Source organism: Procambarus clarkii, chromosome 61 (assembly GCF_040958095.1).
Source record: "Procambarus clarkii isolate CNS0578487 chromosome 61, FALCON_Pclarkii_2.0, whole genome shotgun sequence".
NCBI lineage: Eukaryota > Metazoa > Arthropoda > Malacostraca > Decapoda > Cambaridae > Procambarus > Procambarus clarkii.
The window spans coordinates 15,836,925-15,861,607 of record NC_091210.1 but is presented as its reverse complement, the minus strand read 5'-3'; the positions used below and the strand labels follow the sequence as shown (position 1 = coordinate 15,861,607).

General features: G+C 49.0%; 1 protein-coding gene across 1 annotated transcript; it reads right to left on the bottom strand.

Annotated features, from left to right (window-relative positions):
* Positions 1-1,418: 1,418 nt before the first annotated feature.
* LOC138354128 (uncharacterized) lies at positions 1,419-9,444 on the bottom strand. The gene is made up of 3 exons (XM_069308001.1): positions 9,340-9,444; positions 1,894-2,239; positions 1,419-1,831 (listed from the first exon to the last, which is right to left on the bottom strand). Exons 1-3 carry the CDS (start codon positions 9,442-9,444, stop codon positions 1,419-1,421), a joined length of 864 nt encoding a protein of 287 aa, XP_069164102.1.
* Positions 9,445-24,683: the final 15,239 nt, after the last annotated feature.

Here is a 24,683-nt window from a genome sequence, read left to right as displayed (position 1 = left end):
ACAGGAGCGGGGCAAGTAGCACGGGTTATGGTGAGCCCGTAGTGGACTTACCTGTCACAGGAGCGGGGGAAGTAGCACGGGCTATGGTGAGCCCGTAGTGGACTTACCTGGCACAGGAGCGGGGGAAGTAGCACGGGCTATGGTGAGCCCGTAGTGGACTTACCTGGCACAGGAGGGGGGCAAGTAGCACGGGCTATGGTGAGCCCGTAGTGGACTTACCTGGCACAGGAGCGGGGCAAGTAACACGGGCTATGGTGAGCCCGTAGAAGGAGAAGGGACGACGACGTTTCGGTCCGTCCTGGACCATTCTCAAGTAGATTGAGAAACTGAAATTCTCAACACGCAAAGGGCACTCAAAGAACAAGTTATAGAAGCCGCTTCCGTTCACAACTTCCTCCCTAGATTCAACAAATAATTTAAGCGTCAGAATAGGGGCCGGTCGGCCGAGCGGACAGCACGCTGGACTTGTGATCCTGTGGTCCTGGGTTCGATCCCAGGCGCCGGCAAGAAACAACGGGCAGAGTTTCTTTCACCCTATGCCCCTGTTACCTAGCAGTAAAATAGGTACCTGGGTGTTAGTCAGCTGTCACGGGCTGCTTCCTAGGGGTGGAGGCCTGGTCGAGGACCGGGCCGCGGGGACACTAAAGCCCCGAAATCATCTCAAGATAACCTTAAGATAATCTCAAGATAGTTATATTGTTAAACAACAGGTACCAAAAAAAGCTATTTCTGTCCTTCCCAATTATATCTAGTTGAATAACTATGAATAGAGTTTACTTATTCAACCTACTCCTATAGTTCATTCCATATTTCAACTACTCTCACGCTGAAAGAAAACCTTCTATCATTTCTGTGACTTATTTGAGTTCAAGTTTCCAGTGTGTGTGTATTCATCTAGTTGTGCTTGCAGGGGTTGAGCTCTGGCTGTTTGGTCCCGCCTCTCAACCGTCAATCAACTGGTGTACAGGTTCCTGAGCCTATTGGGCTCTATCATATCTACACTTGAAGCTGTGTATGGAGTCAGCCTCCACCACATCACTTCCTGTGTGTGTGTGTGTATGAGGGTGTGTGAGTGTGTGTGTGCGTGTGTGTGTGTGTATGTATGAGGGTGTGTGAGTGTGTGTGTGCGTGTGTGTGTGTGTATGCGTGTGTGAGTGTGTGCGCGCGCGCGTGCACAGTAGGAGCTGGCATAATAGGCGCTGCATCGATTTGGCACACTTCCTCCCCCCCTCCCCCCTCCCCCAGCTCCCCCCCCCCACCCCTACCCCCCCCCACACCCCTCCCCCCTCTCTTGTACTCTCCACCCACCACCTCCACTACACCCTGGCAACAACAACAGTCTGCTCCATCACAGCCTGGGGGTCACGGCTCGATCATTACCTGTCCCACTGCCCCCTCCCCCCTGTCCCTTCCCGTCCCTAGCCCCTCCTCCACCTGTTCTTATTGACAGTTGCTTCTGTCAAATCCCTATCCCCTCTAATGGTCTCTAAGTCCCCTCTAATGGTCTCTAAGTCCCCTCTGATGGTCTCTAAGTCCCCTTCAATGGTCTCTAAGTCCCCTTCAATGGCCTCTAAGTCCCCTCTAATGGTCTCTAAGTCCCCTCTAATGGTCTCTAAGTCCCCTTCAATGGTCTCTAAGTCCCCTTCAACGGCCTCTAAGTCCCCTCTAATGGTCTCTAAGTCCCCTTCAATGGTCTCTAAGTCCCCTTCAATGGTCTCTAAGTCCCCTTCAATGGTCTCTAAGTCCCCTTCAATGGTCTCTAAGTCGCCTCTAATGGTCTCTAAGTCGCCTCTAATGGTCTCTAAGTCCCCTTCAATGGTCTCTAAGTCCCCTTCAATGGTCTTAAGTCCCCTTCAATGGTCTCTAAGTCCCCTCTAATGGTCTCTAAGTCGCCTTCAATGGTCTCTAAGTCCCCTTCAATGGTCTCTAAGTCGCCTCTAATGGTCTCTAAGTCCCCTTCAATGGCCTCTAAGTCGACTCTAATGGTCTCTAAGTCCCCTTCAATGGTCTCTAAGTCCCCTCCAATGGTCTCTAAGTCCCCTTCAATGGTCTCTAAGTCGCCTCTAATGGTCTCTAAGTCCCCTTCAATGGTCTCTAAGTCCCCTCTAATGGTCTCTAAGTCCCATTCAATGGTCTCTAAGTCGCCTCTAATGGTCTCTAAGTCCCCTTCAATGGTCTCTAAGTCCCCTTCAATGGTCTCTAAGTCCCCTCTAATGGTCTCTAAGTCCCTTCCAATGGTCTTTAAGTCCCCTTCAATGGTCTTAAGTCCCCTCTAATGGCCTCTAAGTCCCTCCAATGGCCTCTAAGCCCCTCTCAAGGCCTCTACAGAGTCCTCTACAAGTCACCTAGTTAATACTGGGTGACATTACTATATTCGTTAGTACCATACTGTAGAGTATACACTGGAGGGAACTCTGATATACTCAAGAGGTTACAAGCACAAGCTGGAAGCTCTCTTCAGAAGAGATAGCTTCAAAATAGAGCTTCAAAAGAGAGAGCCTCAAAAGAGAGAGCCTCAAAAGAGAGCTTCAAAAGAGAAAGCTTCAAAAGAGAGCGCTTCAAAAAAGAGAGCTTCAAACAAGAGAGCTTCAAAAGAGAGAGCTTCAAAAGAGAGCTTCAAAAGAGAAAGCTTCAAAAGAGAGCTTCAAAAGAGAAAGCTTCAAAAGAGAGCTTCAAAAGAGAGCTTCAAAGGAGAGCTTCAAAAGAGAGCTTCAAAAGAGCTTCAAAAGAGAGCTTCAAAAGAGAAAGCTTCAAAAGAGAGAGCTTCAAAAAAGATAACTTAAAAAAAGAGAGCTTCAAACAAGAGAGCTTCAAAAGAGAGCTTCAAAAGAGAGAGCTTCAAAAGAGAGCTTCAAACGAGAGAGCTTCAAAAGAGAGAGCTTCAAAAGAAAGCTTCAAAAGAGAGAGCTTCAAAAAAGCTTCAAATGAGAGCTTCAAAAGAGAGAGCTTCAAAAGAGAGCTTCAAAGAGAGAGCTTCAAAAGAGAGCTTCAAAAGAGAGCTTCAAAAGAGAGAGCTTCAAAAGAGAGAGCTTCAAAAGAGAGAGCTTCAAAAGAGAGAGCTTCAAAAGAGAGAAGTTAGAACCAGAGAAAGTTTCAGAAAAGAGAATTGAAAGAGAGAAGTTTAGAAGGTTAGAGGTCAAAGCGTCATCATATAATACAATGTGTATATATAAACTAATACACACCTGGTGTATAACAGGTGTAGACTAGTTACAGGTGTGCTCCTACACCTGGGGTTAACATATGTGGATTGACCTCTGACACATAGCACTCATTAGATGCCTAGAATCACACAATGATCATTGCAACAATGACAGATAATAGTGAGACAGCTATCCGGGGGGTTGTGGCCATCGTCCCTGCCGTCCATTCCACAGTTCCGGGTTCAATCCCCAATGATCTCTAAACTGGTTCAGGGGCGAAGCCTTAGGGACTCCTCCTCCTCCCTCTGAGTCTCGGTATAAAGAGAAACAAACAGAAAACGATGAGGCAATAGAGCATAACAAGGTCATCAACAGCAAACAACTCCAGCAAGAACAGTAATAACAACACTAACTGCTGCAAGAACATCATAACAGCAACATTATCTGCTGCAAGAACTGTCTACAGCAACATTGCCATCACTAGCAGCGCCAGGTTACTGAGGACGAAGGGTGTCAAAAGGCCAAATCAAGACCCCGCAGGTGGTGGAAAACCCAGCATCCGCCTCCCTCCTGCAGCAGCAGCAGCAGGTGCAGCAGCAGGTGGGAGCCATCTGCTGGGAGATGCCATGAGGAGCACAGCTTCGTGACGTACTCTTAACCACAACAAAGGGACTTCAAACAGCGTTGTCCATCTGCTGTTGATCTCTGGGGTACCGGAGGGCTAGCCTCTGGGGCCCAGGGTTCCGGAATGTCTTGTTCATTTTCCCTGCCCCAGCTGCTGTCTCTCATCATCCGCCTGTGGGTATCATGCCCGACCCTCTCTCCCCTCAGGTGCCCAACAGTCTTGGGTGGTGACAATGCAGCTGGAACACACTATGAAATGGTCATGTTTGTGGCCATTTCTGTCATTCACCGGAAGGGCTTCAGTGGCGGCTGGTTTGTACTTTACCCACATGAAAACCTCATTAGAAAATTAAGAGGCTCAAAGGTATTGAGGGGAAACTACACTAAGTTGGTTAAGCAGCCGTCCTCTCGGATAGTACATCATATTTTGACGTATGAATTCCCTATAGATCCTGGGACCCGCCGTTTGTGTACGAAATAAGCTGACGATACTAAATTTGGGCGGGATATCAGTTCAGAAAAGTAAAAAAATCACTTCTAGACAGATGAGGAGTCACAATAACGTGGCTGAAGTATGTTGACCAGACCACACACTAGAAGGTGAAGGGACGACGATGTTTCGGTCCGTCCTGGACCATTCTCAAGTCGATTGTAAATGGACTCATTCTCACAATCGACTTGAGAATGGTCCAGGATGGACCGAAACGTCGTAAACCCTTCACCTTCTAGTATGTGGTCTGGTCAACAAATCACTTCTAAACAGGATTTTGAAATGGACGAAAGATTGACAGATGCAGTTTAATGCTGAAGAAATATAGGGTCGTCGGAATGATACAACCTGGCCCTGACAACTAGTACATCATATTCCGTACGTTATGGTCCCCAACGTGCAAATTATACGGTCCAACGGAAAGTCGCGGCTCACGAATATCAACGTAAAGTATTCAGACGATGAAAAAGAGATGAGAAAGTGGGTATAATGGTCTCCTCAAACACTCTAGAAGGACCTCTCCAAGCTGCAGATACACAACACAGAATGGCTACAAGATTTTAATTCCTCTCAAAAAAAAGAAATGAGGTTATGAATATGGAACAAAAGCCCATTACCGTCTACACGAAAGGTAGTTAGTGGATATGGACATAGAAGGAGACAGGAGTGAAGTAGACAGGAGTGAAGTAGACACGAGGGTTGACTTTGTTACCCCTCCTGTCAGAGGGTAGTGGAAAGATAGAAGTCAACAGCATATTACAGATACTCTGATTATAGATATTCCCTCAGGGACGCGGATCTTATCTCTGGCTCAAAACACCTTAGATAATATCTAGAATCAGGAGCAACCAGATGGCATGCCCTGAGTACCTGGGTTCGATTCCCGGACGAGGCAGAAACAAAAGAGTAAAGATTCTTTCATGTACATCACCTGTTTATCTAGCAGTAACTAAGTAGGTACCTGGGAGTTAGACAGCTACTACAGACTGAATAGTGTGTGTGTGTGTGTGTGTGTGTGTGTGTGTGTGTGTGTGTGTGTGTGTGTGTGTGTGTGTGTGTGTGTGTGTGTGTGTGATATAAATAGCTGAAACTGGCGTCTGGGAGTGCAGGAGGTCACTGCTGTCGGGTGAGAGTATTGATCTATGGCTCCTCTCCTACTCTCCCACGCTCACCCCGCCCACGCCCTCACTCCCACCAGTGTCCAGGTGTCTAGGCCTCAGTCAAGTCCTGCCAGAACTGGTCAAGAACAGAGTCTTGACCAGTTCTTGACATCTCTCGCGTCTTTTGGCGAAAGATGTCCTTACCGCTTTATCCAGAAGTGATATAGACGAGGGCAGGGCCCCCTCTCCCTCTCCCTCTCTCTCTCTCTCTCTCTCTCTCTCTCTCTCTCTCTCTCTCTCTCTCTCTCTCTCCAGTGACCTTCAGAGCCTCGTGATGCCCAATTAATACATTCAGTTGGCGCCCCTTATACACCTCTATTTTTACAAAGTCCCATAACAAAATCACCGCAGGCATCTTCAAGGCGAAGATGATTCAATAAATACATTTGTATCACATAGCTGGCCCCACAACACACACTCTATCTCCATACTTGTCACCAGGAAAGAGTAAGGTAGAGATGACAAGGAACTTACAGAGATATTCATGAGTTTGAAGGTTAGGTTAGGTTTGGTTCATATTAAATGTGTACTTAGTTCAACAGGAGTACTCGGTACAGTAAATACTGGTCTGGAAACAAGGTTGTTGATTTATACGGAACTGGTTACTGGGTAGCATAATATAAGCGGGGGTACTTGGGTTGTTTCAAACGTAGGCTAGGACGTATGAATGAGCACACACAGAGATCACACTAACGTGATGCATCAAATGAACAAATCCACAAGGTCGTAGCTCAGTCGATTAAGGCAGTGTCTGGGATGCTCCCGGACGCAGGTTCGAATCCTCGTCACAGCCCTTGTGGATTTGTTCGTATGAATGAGTTTGGGTGGATACGAGCTGCCTCGAATGGGACCAATAGGCCTTCAGCAGTTTGATTTAGGCCTGTGTTCTTGAGCTGAAGTTGTTAATTAGGTATTTATTGGATCAATTTCCTTCACTTGAACCATTGGAGCCTCGAACGCGCGACCACAAGAGTGGACAACAGTTAACTAGACAGTCGAAATGTCGTTTATCGTCTCTTCATCTTCTAGTGTGAGGTTTTGTTATCATATCTTCAGCCACGTTATTGCGAATCATCGTCTACAACAGGAACAAGTCCACTACGGGCTCGCCATAGCCCGTGCTACCTGGAACTTTTTCTTCCAGGTAGCGAATCTTAAACAACAACAACAACGTCTGCAACAGAAGCTCTATCGACCTGGGGCCAGATTTACGAAGCAGTTACGCAAGTACTTACGAACCTGGGGCCAGATTCACGAAACAGTTACGCAAGCACTTACGAACCTGGGGCCCGATTCACGAAGCAGTTACGCAAGCACTTACGAACCTGGGGCCAGATTCACGAAGCAGCTACGCAAGCACTTACGAACCTGGGGACCAAATTCACGAAGCAGTTACGCAAGCACTTACGAACGTGTACATCTTTCCTCAATCTTTGGCGGCTTTGTTTACAATTATTAAACAGTTAATGAGCACTGAAGCACCAGGAGGCTGTTTATAACAATAACAACAGTTGATTGGCAAGTTTTCATGCTTGTAAACTATTTAATAAATGTAACCAAAGCCGTCAAAGATTGAGGAAATATGTACACGTTCGTAAGTGCTTGCGTAACTGCTTCGTGAATCTGGTCCCCAGGTTCGTAAGTGCTTGCGTAGCTGCTTCGTGAATCTGGTCCCCAGGTTCGTAAGTGCTTGCGTAGATGCTTCGTGAATCTGGCCCCAGGTTCGTAAGTGCTTGCGTAGCTGCTTCGTGAATCTGGCGCCTGGCTACGGACACCCCACAATAAGATAAGGTCCCCCCCCCCACACAGAGACACAACACTGATATCCAACTGAGACTTCCAACCTCTCCTGTAGTATTACTTGAGTCTGGAGATATTAGCGGACCAACCTGCCAGTCATATATATTGCAAACCAAGATGGTGCAAGAGAATGCAATGTGATTGCCTCGTCTATTGCGGTTTGCAATTTAAAGGATCAAGTTTGGGGGACAAGAGCTGCAGTCTTGCAGGAATAGTGAGCAAGAGAAAAATGTATATAATTGGTTAAGTTTTGAGTTTGACTACCAACAAATTACACACATCACAATAGCGTGATGCATCAAATGAACAAATCCACAAGGGCCGTGATGAGGATTCGAACCTGCGTCCGGAAGCATCCCAGACGCTGCCTTAATCGACTGAGCTACATGTAATGAAGCTACGTGTAATGAAGTAAGGGCGAAGAGGGAGAACGGCCTATTAACATAGCTCGAGTGCAGGGGGGAGTTGTGTAAAACCCTGGTTTGTGTCTCGGAGAGGCTGCAGGATCCAGTAAGTTCAGTAGAACATCGGTTTCAACTCTTTTGATCATGTCGTAGCTCAGTCGATTAAGGCAGCGTCTGGGATGCTTCCGGACGCAGGTTCGAATCCTCGTCACGGCCCTTGTGGATTTGTTTACCACCAAATTACAATCTGCCAATTTCCAGAGCACAAAGCATCCTGTCCCAGCCTTCTTGACAACAATGGAGTGACATGATGCAGTAGGCCTATAAGTGAGGGACTTCTTCACCATTCACCAGTCACCACCACCACTCACCAGTCACCACCACCACTCACCACCACCAGTAACCAACCAACGTGTCACCTTCCGACTTGCTAATTAAGAAGCTGTACCTGACTAGAGTACCAGATTCCCCGGTAGAAGTCCCCTTCAACACCGGATTGTTCTGGTGGTGGTGGTGGTGGGGGTGGGGGTTTAGGGGGGTTGTGGTGGTGCTAAATGGTGGTGACTGGGGTTGTGAAAACGGTCCTGACTGGTGATAGTGGTGGGGTTGGTAAGGGTTGTGGATTTGATGGTGGTTGTGAGTAGGTGTTGTGATAGAGTGGGATTGTGGTTGTCTTGGTTGAAGGGGTTATGGTGATGGTGGTTGGAGCTGTAAGTGGTTGTAGTGGTTAGTGGTGTGGTGGTTTGAGAGGCTAGTGAGTGTGTTCAATGGAGGTTATCTTGAGGTTATCTTGAGATGATTTCAGGGCTTTAGTGTCCCCGCGGCCCGGTCCTTGACCAGGCCTCCACCCCCAGGAAGCAGCCCGTGACAGCTGACTAACACCCAGGTACCTATTTTACTGCTAGGTAACAGGGGGGCATAGGGTGAAAGAAACTGCCCATCGTTTCTCTCCGGCGCCCGGGATTGAACCCGGGACTACAGGATCACGTATCCAGCGTGCTGTCCGCTCGGCCACCGGCTCCATACCATCGGTGTGGTATTAAAAACGTGTTTCAGCCTTGACTAATACCTGAACTGGCCTGAACTGGCCACAAGACCCGAAAACACACGAAACATGCTCATCAGTTTGATCAAAATGTGTTGACCAGACCACACACTAGAAGGTGAAGGGACGACGACGTTTCGGTCCGTCCTGGACCAATCTCAAGTCGATTGTGAATGATCCAGGACGGACCGAAACGTCGTCGTCCCTTCACCTTCTAGTGTGTGGTCTGGTCAACATACTCCAGCCACGTTATTGTGACTCCTCACTTGCATATAATCACCATCTGCCTCAAGAATATAGGTTCTAGGCTCACTGAAACAACAAAGTCCTCAAAAGCTACCAACCTAATTTTCCTGCTTTTCAGTGGTCCAAACCAGAGGAAAAAGCCACGTTCTCCATTCCTAATCCCCACTGGACGCCAATGGACCTCAATACAAATCCACAGACAAAAACAATAAACTCCATACCTTCCAGTACCCCCCAAAAAACAAAATCCAACAAGGGACTTCAAAGCGCACACGCAGACTCGCAAGACTTTCTCGAAGACGAGGTCCTATACCCTCCTAAATCAATCAATATAAACACATATCTTTTCCAACTTCCGTGTACGTGAATCACTCGATATTCAGATGAGTTGATGTTCTATCTTTAGTAAGTGAGGAGCTCATAATACCTTGGAGATCCGAGACCTCAGGCGCCATGGCTCATAGGCGCATGGCTCATAGGCGCATGGCTCATAGGCGCATGGCTCATAGGCGCCATGGCTCATAGGCGCCATGGCTCATAGGAGTTTGTGACGCCTCATATTATAAAAGATTCATACACTGGTTTCAATTTGAATATTAATGAGGAAGCAGCGTGCTCAGCACTCTGCTAGACTGCTGCTTCACGTGCTCAGCACTGTGATGGGTGGTCCTGGAACACAATTCGTCAGTTACTTTACAACCAGGTCACCAATTGCTGTTAGATAAACAGGAGAGTATTTAATGATTCAACTGTGCCCGGGGTTCGTATGTCAGTGAACCTGGGGGCCAGATTCACGAAGCTGTTACGCAAGCACTTACGAACCTGGGGCCAGATTCACGAAGCAGTTACGCAAGCACTTACGAACGTGTACATCTTTCCTCAATCTTTGACGGCTTTGGTTACATTTATTAAACAGTTTACAAGCATGAAAACTTGCCAATCAACTGTTGTTATTGTTATAAACAGCCTCCTGGTGCTTCAGAGCTCATTAACTGTTTAATAACTGGAAACAAAGCCGCCAAAGATTGAGAAAAGATGGACAGGTTCGTAAGTGCTTGCGTTGCTACTATCCTAGGGTCTCCCAGGGGTCTGGGTGACTATCCTAGGGTCCCCCAGGGTCTGGGTGACTATCCTAGGGTCCCACAGGGTCGGGGAGACTATCCTAGGGTCCCACAGGGTCGGGGAGACTATCCTAGGGTCCCCCAGGGTCTGGGTGACTATCCTAGGGTCCCCTAGGGTCTGGGAGACTATCCTAGGGTCCCCCAGGGTCTGGGTGACTATCCTAGGGTCCCACAGGGTCTGGGAGACTATCCTAGAGTCCCACAGGGTCTGGGAGACTATCCTAGGGTCCCACAGGGTCTGGGAGACTATCCTAGGGTCCCACAGGGTCTGGGTGACTATCCTAGGGTCCCACAGGGTCTGGGAGACTATCCTAGGGTCCCACAGGGTCTGGGTGACTATCCTAGGGTCCCACAGGGTCGGGAAGACTATCCTAGGGTCCCACAGGGTCTGGGTGACTATTCTAGGGTCCCACAGGGTCGGGAAGACTATTCTAGGGTCCTCTCCTCCCTGGCGGGCTAGGTTGCTGGGCTATGGACGGCCAAACCGGTCTAGGAACCAATGAGGATCGGTTCTATCCGGTGGAGAGACAACTCTGCCCAGCACCATCAACGTCGCATGCTCCACTACTCTACATACGTCGAGAAAGCGACGTACTTGTAATAATTAAACCACTGGTATTTTGACGTTAGCGATACAACGACCTTGAGTGATTAGATGAGTTGTAAGTTTATGGGTTAGGCCTAGGGAGCCGGTCGGCCGAGCGGACAGCACGCTGGACTTGTGATCCTGTGGTCTTGGGTTCGATCCCAGGCGCCGGCGAGAAACAATGGGCAGAGTTTCTTTCACCATATGCCCCTGTTACCTAGCAGTAAAATAGGTACCTGGGAGTTAGACAGCTGTCACGGACAGCCCCCCTGGGGGTGGAGGCCTGGTAGAGAACCGTGCCGCGGGGACACTAAAGCCCCGAAATCACCTCAAGATAACCTCCTAGAGGATAAAGGAATTATTTACCCTGTTACAAATCTTCCATATCCCATTCCAGATAGCACGGGCTATGGCGATCCCGTAGTTTTATATATAAGTAACAATGAGTGCGAAGAAGCAGAGGGAGGGAGAAGGAGAAGATGTAGGAGGGAAGGGAAGGGTGAGAGAGGGTCAGAGAGTTACACAAGATCCGGTAAATCTGCCAAACCGGTTTCAGCTAGGACTGGCGGGGGTTAACTAATCCCAGGATGAACTGGAGTCTTACGCATTCACTTTGCATGCAAGAGCTTTCTTGTTCCCGTACACAGGGCCGACCTGCCACTCCCTCACTTAGAGGTGAGGAACGCGGCGTGCCAGGCATACTCAACACTCCTACAACGGTTTGTACATTGTTGTTGAAACCTTTGGATCAATGGTGTGTGTACTCTTCACACACGGAGGTTCAACGTTCTGGGTGTATGAGAGATGGAGACTTGGTGTTGGGGGCTGGGGAGGGTTTATGTCTCAGTGTTGGGGGCTGGGAGGGTTTATGTCTCAGTGTTGGGGGCTGGGGAGGGTTTATGTCTCAGTGTTGGGGGCTGGGAGGGCTTATGTCTCAGTGTTGGGGGCTGGGGAGGGTTTATGTCTCAGTGTTGGGGGCTGGGGAGGGCTTATGTCTCAGTGCTGGGGGCTGGGGAGGGTTTATGTCTCAGTGTTGGGGGCTGGGGAGGGCTTATGTCTCAGTGTTGGGGGCTGGGGAGGGTTTATGTCTCAGTGTTGGGGGCTGGGAGGGCTTATGTCTCAGTGTTGGGGGCTGGGGAGGGCTTATGTCTCAGTGTTGGGGGCTGGGGAGGGCTTATGTCTCAGTGTTGGGGGCTGGGAGGGCTTATATCTCAGTGTTGGGGGCTGGGGAGAGCTTATGTCTCAGTGTTGGAGGCTGGGGAGGGCTTATATCTCAGTGCTGGGGGCTGGGAGGGCTTATGTCTCAGTGTTGGGGCTGGAGAAGGTTTATATCTCAGTGTTGGGGGCTAGGGAGAGCTTATGTCTCAGTGTTGGGGGCTGGGGAGGGTTTATGTCTCAGTGTTGGGGGCTGGGAAGGGCTTATATCTCAGTGTTGGGGGCTGGGGAAGGTCTATGTCTCAGTATTGGGGCTGGAGAGGGTTTATGTCTCAGTATTGGGGGCTGGTTAATACGTTAGAACAGTGTAGCACAACGCTTCACCCTGACTGACTGAGTGTTACCGCATTCAGTCAAGCAATACCAGGCTCTAAGTCGGTTACCACACACGGAGACTCCGCTAACCGGCTTCCTTACCTAACATACCGTTAGGAGGCTTGCGCGCGCACCCGACCGCTCCACCAATCAGGATTTCCCCGGCAAAACAACACCACTTTCTCCTGGAAAAACAGTCGGAAGTCAAACGTTTTATCTTCCCAACATTTCCAGAAACGTTGTCTCCGTGACGCAAGAGCTTAGACGGGACATATTTCCAACAGTAACTTTCCTACTGGGCTTGCATAATGGGCCGAGAGCGGCCAGGATCTTGGTGTGTGTTGATCGCGTCGGAACGGGACAACTGACGTATTTTCCCGCTAACGGATGGGGGGCGGGAGAGGCTGATGGCGCCCTCCTCTATCCCCATGTCCCCTGTCCCCCTCTCTCCCCTATCCCTTCCGCCACCTCTAACTCATCCCTGGCCGTCCTATACCCTATACCCGACCCCCTCTCGCCTTCAGTTAATAATTATGTAGTGCGTTCTTCAGTTATGTAGCCTGATATGTCCTCCAGTACTATAAGCATTTCCTGACACGGATGAATAGGGTAGTGGAAGAAAGGATAGGGTAGGCAAGGCAAAATAGGGTAGAGATAGGCAGGATAGAGTTAAGACAGGGCAGGTTTAAGTTAAGCACTAGGGTAAGACAAGACAGGACAGGATATAGGTAGCGCAAGTTAAGCCAGGATATAGCATAGGATGAAGCAAGACAGTAAATAATTGCCAGGCAAGGCAGGATAGTTATCCAAGCCAGGATATGGGTACAGGGCATGGCTAGACAAGGCAAGATAGCAACAGGGCAGAGAGGGTGACGGGCCCTGGTGTGGTCAACACCACCTTGAGGGCCCAAAGTAGCATCTGGAACCCTTTTCAACCATTATTTTTATGTCTCGTAAAACCGAAACCTTCATCTTGTTTGTGGTGGAACGAACCTCACTGTCTGGCCTCCTCAGAGTGCCCTCGGGAGGAATGGGCAATGAGGGATGAGTTAGAGATCCTCATCCTAATCCTAATACTCCTCTCATACACACAGCCCGTCCTCAACACCCGAATAAGGTATCAGGGACCATCAGGGACCCCAGTCAACAATGGTATAAGGCATCAGGGACCGCCAGGGCTCCCGTCAATCCAATATAAGCCTTCAGAGACCATTAGGGGGCCCTAGTTAACGCCAATATAAGGCATCGGGGGACCATCAGGGGCCCCTGTCAAGACCAGGAGATTGGATTGCATGATGTTGCATATCTCAACAATGCCAAGCACTACAGCATCCGGGCACCTTGTGATATGGGCCATTGTGCGTGATGCACTGCGTACGCAAGCGCTAATCTGTGCGTGACAAACGGCGTACACAAGCACTACTTTCTGAGTGACACAGTGCGTACACAGGTCTCCAGTCAGGTGTGGACTGTGACCTGTGACTGAGGATTGGGAGATACATCACCTGTAGCCACCTGATACAGGTAACGGCAGCCCAACCTGATCGTGTCGACCACTGTGTAGGAGAGTCTGATGAACATTTGTGCTGCCCATGTACATAGATATAAGAGCTAAACAACTAGCCTACGCTTGAAACACTCAATCTCACGCAGTCGGAAAGTGGAATGAACCGAAGGACTAGGTTACTGAAACCCGTTACATCCACAACTTTAAGAAGAAATATAATGAAAACATTAGAGTTGAGAGAAGTAATTGGCACCTCAGGTGTAAACAGGTAGGGAGAGATAGGGGAGAGAGAGCTCAATCCCCCAATGTGGTCACTGACAGGTGAGCAAGCTTATGATGCTATCCTTATGATGCTCTGCTATCCTGACGCATCAGTACTTATCAACGTCATCAACGATCATTCTGATATAATCTGTATATAGTTCAGCTGATACATCACGTGTGAAAGTACAGAGCACATTACCATTGTCTTATGATGCACAACAATGACCTCTCAGACAGGGTGACACAAGGGTGGAAGTGAACGTGCATACGTGGTTGTGTACGGCCCTTGAGAGCCTGCACACACACACACACACACACACACACACACACACACACACACACACACACACACACACACACACACGAACAGAGATGCTGGATTGGCGAACCTCGTCCCTTGGGGAGGTGGGAGGGGAAGGAGAGGGGAGAAAGGGAGCAGTGAGCCATGAACCTCTGAGATCCTGCTGAGCAGGTCAGCAGGGGGGGAGGGGAAGAGGGGGAATCAAGAGCATGTGACCAGTGCGCGCGCATCTCCAGGTTTTCCTTCCGTTTAAAATGTGTTCTGAACTTGGGACAGGTTTTTACTTTGGTTCATTTATTATGCACCCCATATCTTGTAGGCGGTAGTGTAAAGGGTTACAGAGGCACATAATGGGCTCAGGGACTGAACCCCACAATTCATTTAGCTAAGCAAGTTACAATCTTGATGAGCTAGTTACAAAATTCAGTATAAGTCGTCACATCAACAATGGGTTCGAGATCGATCACAAGTACAGTTTCTAAATTAAGCAACTGACATATGTGGAGAGCTAGTGTCTCAATTGATATGTTTGTCCTGCACACCGCCCCCCATCCAGTGGGCAGCGGTGGATAGGTTACAATCACTTAGTTACTACCTACAGTTAGCAAACTGGTGGATATATGGCTACAATTTCTGGTAGCACACAAATGAAATTGTGTGGTCCAATTTCTGGACCACATGAAATGGACTGTTACCATCATTAATAATTTTGTTGTATTTGTGTCTAGCTTCAGACACGAGCATGTTGCAATTATGTCTTAAAGAGTTGAGAGCAATTAAGGATGATAAGGAGTCACAATTAATGTATCAAGTTTAGACTTGTACACATTTCAGTGCAAGGGGAAACGAGAATGAGAAGTACATGAGGAAATATGGTGGTAAAGTCAGGGGTGGTGGTAGATGCAGGGGGGCGGGGGGAGGGTAGAATGACGGAGGTGGTAAAGGTACACACATGTTAATTAACAATATACGTCAGTGCAATAGCAGGTGTTGGCAGACCTTGTCTCACCTGGCTCCCACGTAATCAACACATGCCTTGAAGCTTGTACACACATCTGTGGTCATAACTTGCTTAGAAATGTTCTCTCTCTCTGTCTCTCTCTCTCTCTCTCTCTCTCTCTCTCTCTCTCTCTCTCTCTCTCTCTCTCTCTCTCTCTCTCTCTCTCTCTCTCTCTCTGTCTCTCTCTCTGTCTCTCTCTCTGTCTCTCTCTCTGTCTCTCTCTCTGTCTCTCTCTCTGTCTCTCTCTCTGTCTCTCCCTCTGTCTCTCTCTCTGTCTCTCTCTCTGTCTCTCTCTCTCTCTCTCTCTCTCTCTCTCTCTCTCTCTCTCTCTCTCTCTCTGTGTCTCTCTCTCTCTGTCTCTCTCTCTCTCTCTCTGTCTCTCTCTCTCTCTCTCTCTCTCTCTCTCTCTCTCTCTCTCTCTCTCTCTCTCTCTCTCTCTCTGTCTCTCTCTCTCTCTCTCTCTCTCTCTCTCTCTCTCTCTCTCTCTCTCTCTCTCTGTCTCTCTCTCTCTCTCTCTGTCTCTCTCTCTCTCTCTCTCTCTCTCTCTCTCTCTCTCTCTCTCTCTGTCTCTGTCTCTGTCTCTCTCTCTCTCTCTCTCTCTGTCTCTCTCTCTCTGTCTCTCTCTCTCTCTCTCTGTCTCTCTCTCTCTCTCTCTCTCTCTCTCTCTCTCTCTCTCTCTCTCTCTCTCTCATTAAATTGATTAATGAACCTCGTAGTAGTCGGCATTTCCTACCTTGTATATAGAAAGTAGTAAGTCACTGAAGTAAACATTCAATAAGAAGGGGCCATTAAGCACCTTATCTCATCACCAATCACCTTGAGGACTAACTACCTTTAGGGTAGGGAAGGATAGAAATAGCCTAAGCTACTCTATTCCTTTGAGATGTACTTTTTCTTGCCTCAATAAATATAATTGAACTTGAACCTTTAGGGCTGGTTCTTGATGGTAGTAGATGGTAGCACTAGAGATATCAATTGTGTGCAACGTTGCAACTAGTCCAAAATGTCATGACTGTAGATCTCCTGCAAAGTCCAATGCAGCTGTGACTCATACGTCAGGCTGCGAGCAGCCGCGTCCAACAGCCTGGTTGATCAGTCCAGCAACCAGGAGGCCTGGTCGACGACCGGGCCGCGGGGACGCTAAGCCCCGGAAGCACCTCAAGGTAACCTCAAGGTAGCCAAACTGGCCTGAAATTGCCGACCACAGAGAAACAAATGACTAACAACAGTAGCACTGGACTGTAGTTACCACTCAACAACTCTTTCGTTGGTAGTCTGAAACTACATCTGCATTCCTCCACGGGGGCTCGACTGTTGCTTAGGCAGCGAGGCGAGTAGAAACCATTGAGCCACGAAGCCAGGTGCTCGACACAGCTCCCTATATAAAACCTCTAAGGGGAATAACCTTCCCTTCAAGATATGTCCTCCCCTGTGGGTAAACCTTCCCTTGAGTGTCATACTGACCCCTGCCTGTGTCATACTGACCCCTACCTGTGTCATACTGACCCCTGCCTGTGTCATACTGACCCCTGCCTGTGTCATACTGACCCCTGGCTGTGTCATACTGACCCCTGCCTGTGTCATACTGACCCCTGCCTGTGTCATACTGACCCCTGCCTGTGTCATACTGACCCCTGCCTGTGTCATACTGACCCCTGCCTGTGTCATACTGACCCCTGCCTGTGTCATACTGGCCCCTGCCTGTGTCATACTGACCCCTGCCTGTGTCATACTGACCCCTGCCTGTGTCATACTGATCCCTGCCTGTGTCATACTGACCCCTGCCTGTGTCATACTGATCCCTGCCTGTGTCATACTGACCCCTGCCTGTGTCATACTGACCCCTGCCTGTGTCATACTGACCCCTGCCTGTGTCATACTGACCCCTGCCTGTGTCATACTGACCCCTGCCTGTGTCATACTGACCCCTGCCTGTGTCATACTGACCCCTGCCTGTGTCATACTGACCCCTGCCTGTGTCATACTGTGTCCCCTTCAAGGTGTACTTTTCCTCGCCTCCATGTCTCCAAAGACAAAACCGAATCCTCAAACTTAAGGTGACTCCGCTACCTAGGAAGACGTCCACCTACCTAGGAAGACGTCCACCTACCTAGGAAGACGTCCACCTACCTAGGAAGACGTCCACCTACCTAGGAAGACGTCCACCTACCTAGGAAGACGTCCACCTACCTAGGAAGACGTCCAATGTGGCAGAGAGACAAAGTTTCACGATCCCGAAGGTTGTGTAGTGTTGGAATGTGTGGGGGAGGTGTTGGAATGTGTAGGGTAGTGTTGGAATGTGTAGGGTAGTGTTGGAATGTGTAAAGTAGTGCTGAAATGTGATGGGGTGGTGTTGAATGCTGAGTACGAACTCCGAGTAAGATGTCAACATGAGAGCACTCCCACGCTGACTTAGAGTCAGTCGTGGGATGCCCTCCAGCATCCCACGACTGGGTGTAGGGAGGGTGTTGTGAGGGTGTGGGTGGTGAGTCAATCCCAACCCCCCTTACCCCCCTAAACCCTCCCTCCCAGGCCTCATGTGTCATTCTCAGAAGGTTTGACGTGAACCTGGCAATCTTTCTCCTCCCTTTTACAGTCTTCTGACGTCAAGGGGTTAGTCAGAAATACACCTCAACCCCCCCCCCCCCCTGCCCCCACACCCCTCCCCAACCCCCCACAGTGGCTGTGGGGGTTGGACACCCCCACACTAAGCATGGCTACGCTATACTACTGTTACTATACTCTCCCTCTCACACTATGTCACACTTACGGTCTTACCTGTCATATTGTGTCATGTTGACCCCTGGCTGTGTCATACTGACCCCTGGCTGTGTCATGTTGAACCCTGGCTGTGTCATACTGGCCCCTGGCTGTGTCATACTGACCCCTGGCTGTGTCATACTGACCCCTGGCTGTGTCATACTGACCCCTGCCTGTGTCATACTGACCCCTGCCTGTGTCATACTGGCCCCTGGCTGTGTCATACTGACCCCTGGCTGTGTCATACTGACCCCTGGCTGTGTCATACTGACCCCTGCCTGTGTCATACTGACCCCTACCTGTGTCATACTGACCCCTGCCTGTGTCATACTGACCCCTGCCTGTGTCATACTGACCCCTACCTGTGTCATACTGACCCCTGCCTGTGTCATACTGGCCCCTGGCTGTGTCATACTGACCCCTGCCTGTGTCATACTGATCCCTGGCTGTGTCATACTGACCCCTGGCTGTGTCATACTGACTCCTGCCTGTGTCATACTGGCCCCTGGCTGTGTCATACTGGCCCCTGCCTGTGGCATACTGACCCCTGCCTGTGCCATACTGACCCCCTGCCTGTACCTGTTTACAATGTATCCTGCTGACTAAATATGTATCCTACTGGGGCCTGGCGGCCCTCTATGTGTCCCATCGCAGGTAGACTAGATGTGGCACCCACCTTATGACACCCACCTTATGACACACATGAAGTAGACACAATAGCTTGTTACTAGCACGCAGAGGTGGTGCCTGTGTGGTTGTCAAGGGGGCCCACAGGTGCCAGAGGGAGTGTCAGGCAACCATTGATCTCATTCTTCCCGTCAAACCTGACCGTCACGTGAGGGGGGAGGGCCCAACTCCTCGTACTGGCGTCAAGCTGGCCACAGCTTGCCCCTCGGTCAAGCTTCTTCGTGAAAACCAGTGGGTTTTGACCCTTAAAACAAGCGAGCATCGAGTGGTTTTGAATAGGTTTTGGGGGTATATTTGATACAAGGATTCCGTGTTGCATCAATGTGGTGTGTCGTATAGCCGGCCTTTTCTGAGCTATACGCTCATCTGGCTTGCTGGTTCAAGCCGGATAGCTCACAATAGGTATAGTGGGAGTATAGGTTATTGGGTGTGGGAGGAAGGGCCGACCTGATAGGCTGGCGGACGTGCGCAGAACTCCCACACACAGTGGACCCGGCGCGCAGCCACCAGGCGCATCCACCCAACACCAGTTTCATTCATAAACATGACGCCTCATCAACTCTACTCCCGCCATCAACCGCACCCTTCGCGTGCAGCATTTACCCCCGCAATCACCTCCTTGACTCACGCAACACGCACGCAAGCGGCAGGAAGCAGCATTCATCCCCTTGAGACGTTTCAACATGCAGGAAGTAACAGAAACAAAATATATCTAGCCACATCGTACGCCAGACACGGTATGGCGGAGTGGGGAGGGGTCGTCGTAGGCCACACTTGGCCGGGGGTCGAACCCCCACATGCTAGCCTCCTATTTTTACTCATATTACCCTCACACTCTCAGAACATGAGGCATTTGTGACGGCAGAGGAACCTGTGGGGGTGTGAGATGCCTCTCAGTATGTTGATGAGGACGGTCTGGTGTTGATGAGAACGGTCTGGTGTTGATGACGACGGTCTGTGTGTTGATGAGGACGGTCTGGTGTTGATGAGGACGGTCTGTGTGTTGATGAGGACGGTCTGGTGTTGATGAGGACGGTCTGGTGGTGATGAGGACGGTCTGGTGGTGATGAGGACGGTCTGGTGTTGATGAGGACGGTCTGGTGTTGATGAGGACGGTCTGGTGGTGATGAGGACGGTCTGGTGTTGATGAGAACGGTCTGGTGTTGATGAGGACGGTCTGGTGTTGATGAGGACGGTCTGGTGTTGATGAGGACGGTCTGGTGTTGATGAGGACGGTCTGGTGTTGATGAGGACGATCTGGTGTTGATGAGAACGGTCTGGTGTTGATGAGGACGGTCTGGTGTTGATGAGGACGGTCTGGTGTTGATGAGGACGGTCTGGTGTTGATGAGGACGGTCTGGTGGTGATGAGGACGGTCTGGTGGTGATGAGAACGGTCTGGTGGTGATGAGGACGGTCTGGTGGAGATGAGGACGGTCTGGTGGTGATGAGGACGGTCTGGTGTTGATGAGGACGGTCTGGTGGTGATGAGAACGGTCTGGTGATGAGGACGGTCTGGTGGTGATGAGGACGGTCTGGTGGTGATGAGGACGGTCTGGTGGTGATGAGGACGGTCTGCTGGTGATGAGGACGGTCTGGTGGTGATGAGGACGGTCTGGTGGTGATGAGGACGGTCTGGTGGTGATGAGAACGGTCTGGTGGTGATGAGGACGGTCTGGTGGTGATGAGGAAGGTCTGGTGATGATGAGGACGGTCTGGTGGTGATGAGGACGGTCTGGTGGTGATGAGAACGGTCTGGTGGTGATGAGGACGGTCTGGTGGTGATGAGAACGGTCTGGTGATGAGGACGGTCTGGTGGTGATGAGGACGGTCTGGTGGTGATGAGAACGGTCTGGTGGTGATGAAAACAGTCTGTATTTGCTACAATTAGAGAGCATTATCTGAATCCTAAATACAATTTGAATCTGATCCTTCATGCGCATTTGAATGTAAACTCAGTGAACACAATATTGAAGAGTAACGTCACCAGCGGTGATACTGATGATTCAGCGATGAATTAACGGCACTGTTGGGTGTTGTACCCACTGGGGAAAGGATTTCGAACAAGCCGGATAGAGGATAGGTTGAGCACATGGAGTAACTCACGTCCCAGGATAGAGTAGGACGAGCTTAGCTCACATCAACTTCCTGTAGTGACTTAACCCATAACCTGCCACTCTACTTACTTATTTCTACTTGCGGGGGTTGAGCTTTGGCTCTTTGGTCCCGCCTCTCGACCGTCAATCATCTGGTGTACAGGTTCCTGAGCCTATTGGGCTCTTTCGTATCTACATTTGAAACTGTGTATGGAGTCAGCCTCCACCTAATTACTGCCTAATGCATTCTATTGTCATATGGGCGTGACTCTTCTGGGCGGGGAGTGGGTGGGTGGGGTGTTGTATCCACTCCTTCCCGCTCTATCCTCTCTGATGATGGATAGATAACTCCCATCATTAGTGGATAGCTGCCTCTCTTCACACAGTTCCTTTATCATTTGTGGATTGCCAATTGAAAAAATGTTTATATATTTCGAATCACTGATTGGTTGGCTGTGGTCCTGTGGGTACTAACATGTTTGTGCCAGCAGGCTTGAGCTTCAGCTCCTGGTCCATATCTTTCTAACAGCAGGTTGTATAATGCCTCCTGATCCATTTCTCTCTAATATCTACTTTTATAATTATAAATGAAGCTTGCCTTTAAGACCTGTTCCTCCAGTTCATTCCATTTTCTCACTACTCTTAAACAAAATGAAAACTTTCTAAGATCTAAGTTGTTCATCTGTGTCTCAAGTTCCATTCAAGTTTTCTTGTTCTATTGGTGTTAATTACGAATAACAAGTTCTTCTTTCCCACTTTGTCAGTCTCTGTAAGTATTTTGTATGTCTGTATTATGTCTCCTCTCTTTCTCCACTTTTCTAACAGCGTCATGTCAGGTTCGTTCAGTCTGTCTTCAACCTCTATTCCTCGCTATTCTGGGATAAGTCTCGTCGTACACTTCCGAACCACTTAGAGTTTTCTTGTGTTTTTTAGATGGGGGGCTCCATGATGCGGCGGCATACTCTAAGACTGGTCTCACGTAGGTGGTGACACAGCTTAAATATCTCCCTATTTACGTTCCTGAAGGCTGTTGTGTGTGTGTGTGTGTGTGTGTGGCGTGGGGGGGAGAGAGAGAGAGAGAGAGAGAGAGAGAGAGAGAGAGAGAGAGAGAGAGAGAGAGAGAGAGAGAGAGAGAGAGAGAGAGAGACAGAGAGAGACAGAGAGAGACAGAGAGAGAGAGAGAGAGAGAGAGAGAGAGAGAGAGAGAGAGAGAGAGAGAGAGAGAGAGAGAGAGAGAGAGAGAGAGAGAGAGACAGAGAGAGACAGAGAGAGAGAGAGAGAGAGAGAGAGAGAGAGAGAGAGAGAGAGAGAGAGAGAGAGAGAGAGAGAGAGAGAGAGAGAGACAGAGAGAGACAGAGAGAGAGAGAGAGAGAGAGAGAGAGAGAGAGAGAGAGAGAGAGAGAGAGAGAGAGAGAGAGAGAGAGAGAGAGAGAGAGAGAGAGAGAGACAGAGAGAGAGAGAGAGAGAGAGAGAGAGAGAGAGAGAGAGAGAGAGAGAGAGAGAGAGAGAGAGAGAGAGAGAGAGAGAGAGAGAGAGAGCCCTTGTGTCTCGCGATCTCACTTAAAGGCAATCATCGTTAAATGAAAATTTGAAAGGTGTAATTGGCTTGTTGATTGACCTATTTTACTGGCCACAAGGCTGTTAGTTCTTTCCTTATGTCAGACTGTCATTCTGATGGACAGCCTGAGAATCTGTCTCTCAGTTTCTCCAATTGACAGTAAGGCTTTCTATGTCAGACAGGTAATCAGTATAAATCAATCAAACAATCAATATGTCTGTCATTACTACTGAGTCTGTCAGTCAAATGGTTCGGCCAAATATCGAACACAATATCATTTTTGCAAGTCAGGGTCTGATATGAATTTGCCAATCTATAGGTCTATTTGCATTCTAACTTTAGCACGATTACCTCTATTGGTTTCAAAATACTCTTCCTTCAGAAACTGCAGTTAACTTTATCCGTGGTGTGAATCCCCTCCCTCTACCCCATTCCTAGGTCAAAGGTCAGGACTGGTGACCCCCCCCATAAAGTCCTAATTGTGCCTCAGTTCAGCAACTATCCGAAGTCACTTGTACTGACATTAATAGAGCCTAAACCCTTTATCGACATGACTACAACGTCAAAGTGATGTCACACACACACACACACACACACACACACACACACACACACACACACACACACACACACACACACACACACACAGAGTGGTAGACGGTTGGAACAAGTTAGGTGAGAAGGTGGTGGAGGCCAAGACCGTCAGTAGTTTCAAAGCGTTATATGACAAAGAGTGCTGGGAAGACGGGACACCACGAGCGTAGCTCTCATCCTGTAACTACACTTAGGTAATTACACTTAGGTAATTACACACACACACACACACACACACACACACACATAAGGACTGAAGGACTAGGAGACAAAAGCCATCCATAACTTCAAAAGCATTTACGATAGAGAAATAGATCAGCAGCCATTGCAATAGACAAATACTGGGGTCCAGGTGCTAATAGCTCAATCCTGCAGACACAAATATACCACATAAACACCCACACAAACAACCTATATGTATATACATATATATATGTCCACAAACAACATAATCCCAAATATGCAAAACTTGCCAATAATCAACACGATCGATCCGAACCCTGAGTGTTAGTGAGTTATATAACAACATCTTCGCTGTTGAAGTCAGGACCAAACAAGGTTGTTGGCTGACTGGTTCTGGTATTTCCTGACAGCCAAAGAGTGCCCAGGCCACTCCCCCCCCCCCCTACAAAGGTCAGACAAGTTTCACTGGAACAAATATCTGAAGACTTTCGCATGTGTGGAATGTCACATATTGTCGTATGTGGGGCAGTAGTGTGAGCTACTGCAGTGATTTAGTCAGTAGTTAACTAACTAGTAGTTAACTAGTCAGTAGTTGTGAGTTAACTGTATCTCCCATGGATAGCTTTTTCAGTTATCTTAATTTTATAAAAAAGATATCTTTAATGGAACCTCAGTTGTGAATAACTCAGTAGTGTGAGGTAACTGTATCTCCCATGGATAGCTTTTTCAGTTATCTTAATTATATAAAAAAGATATCTTTAATGGCACCTTTTATAGCACTGCCAAAATATAATTCCCATCTTTATAGAAATTATTATTATTTTATGGTGGGAATTTTGACATTTGTCACTGGGTATTTATGCGGATAATTTACATATGTTCAGAGGTTGAGAACACGAGTCAGCAGTGAAAGTGCGAACCGGTTACTACAGTGTGTGTAGGGAGGGGGGGGGGGAAGGTGACACAGGTGCCTGTGTGGGGAGAGAGAGGGGTGACACAGGTGCTTGTGTGGGGAGAGAGAGGGGTGACACAGGTGCTTGTGGTGGAGAGAGAGAGAGAGAGAGGTGACACAGGTGCCTGTGGTGGGGGGAGAGAGAGAGAGAGAGAGAGAGAGAGAGAGAGAGAGAGAGAGAGAGAGAGAGAGAGAGAGAGAGAGAGAGAGAGAGAGAGAGAGAGAGAGAAAGAGAGAGGGGGGGGGGTCACACAGGTGCCTGTGGTAGGAGAGAGGGGTGACACTGTCACCTAATGAAGGGGGTTACAGCAGAATAGGGTGACACAGCCATCATGGCAGTGGAATGGGGCGCTGGAGATCAGTAGGAGGAAGAAGGGGGGGTGGGGGGAAGTGTGACTGAGTGAGGGTGATGCAACAGCAAACTGCGTAGGCTTCAACATTGTTGGTGCATGAGACTGCACCAAGGTTAGGCCATGGCTGCCATTGCACTAGGTCAAACTAGGGCCCCGACTGCTCTACATGGTGCCACGGCCATCATTGCATCACTCCTCCCCTTCACTATCACTCTGGGAAATGATTGCGACCAGTGGCTCCTCCATCAGGAGGTCGGGAAGCCCCAGAGCGATGACGCGA

Bases quoted from the DNA above. Each gene is read 5' to 3' on its own strand.
- LOC138354128 (XM_069308001.1), bottom strand. From the start codon at position 9,444: ATGGCGCCTATGAGCCATGGCGCCTATGAGCCATGCGCCTATGAGCCA. The intron at 2,240-9,339 runs GTATTATGAGCT...GGGGACTTAAAG, and splicing joins TGAGGTCTCGGATCTCCAAG to ACCATTGGAAGGGACTTAGA. The intron at 1,832-1,893 runs GCGACTTAGAGA...AGACCATTGAAG, and splicing joins GGACTTAGAGACCATTGAAG to GGGACTTAGAGACCATTGAA.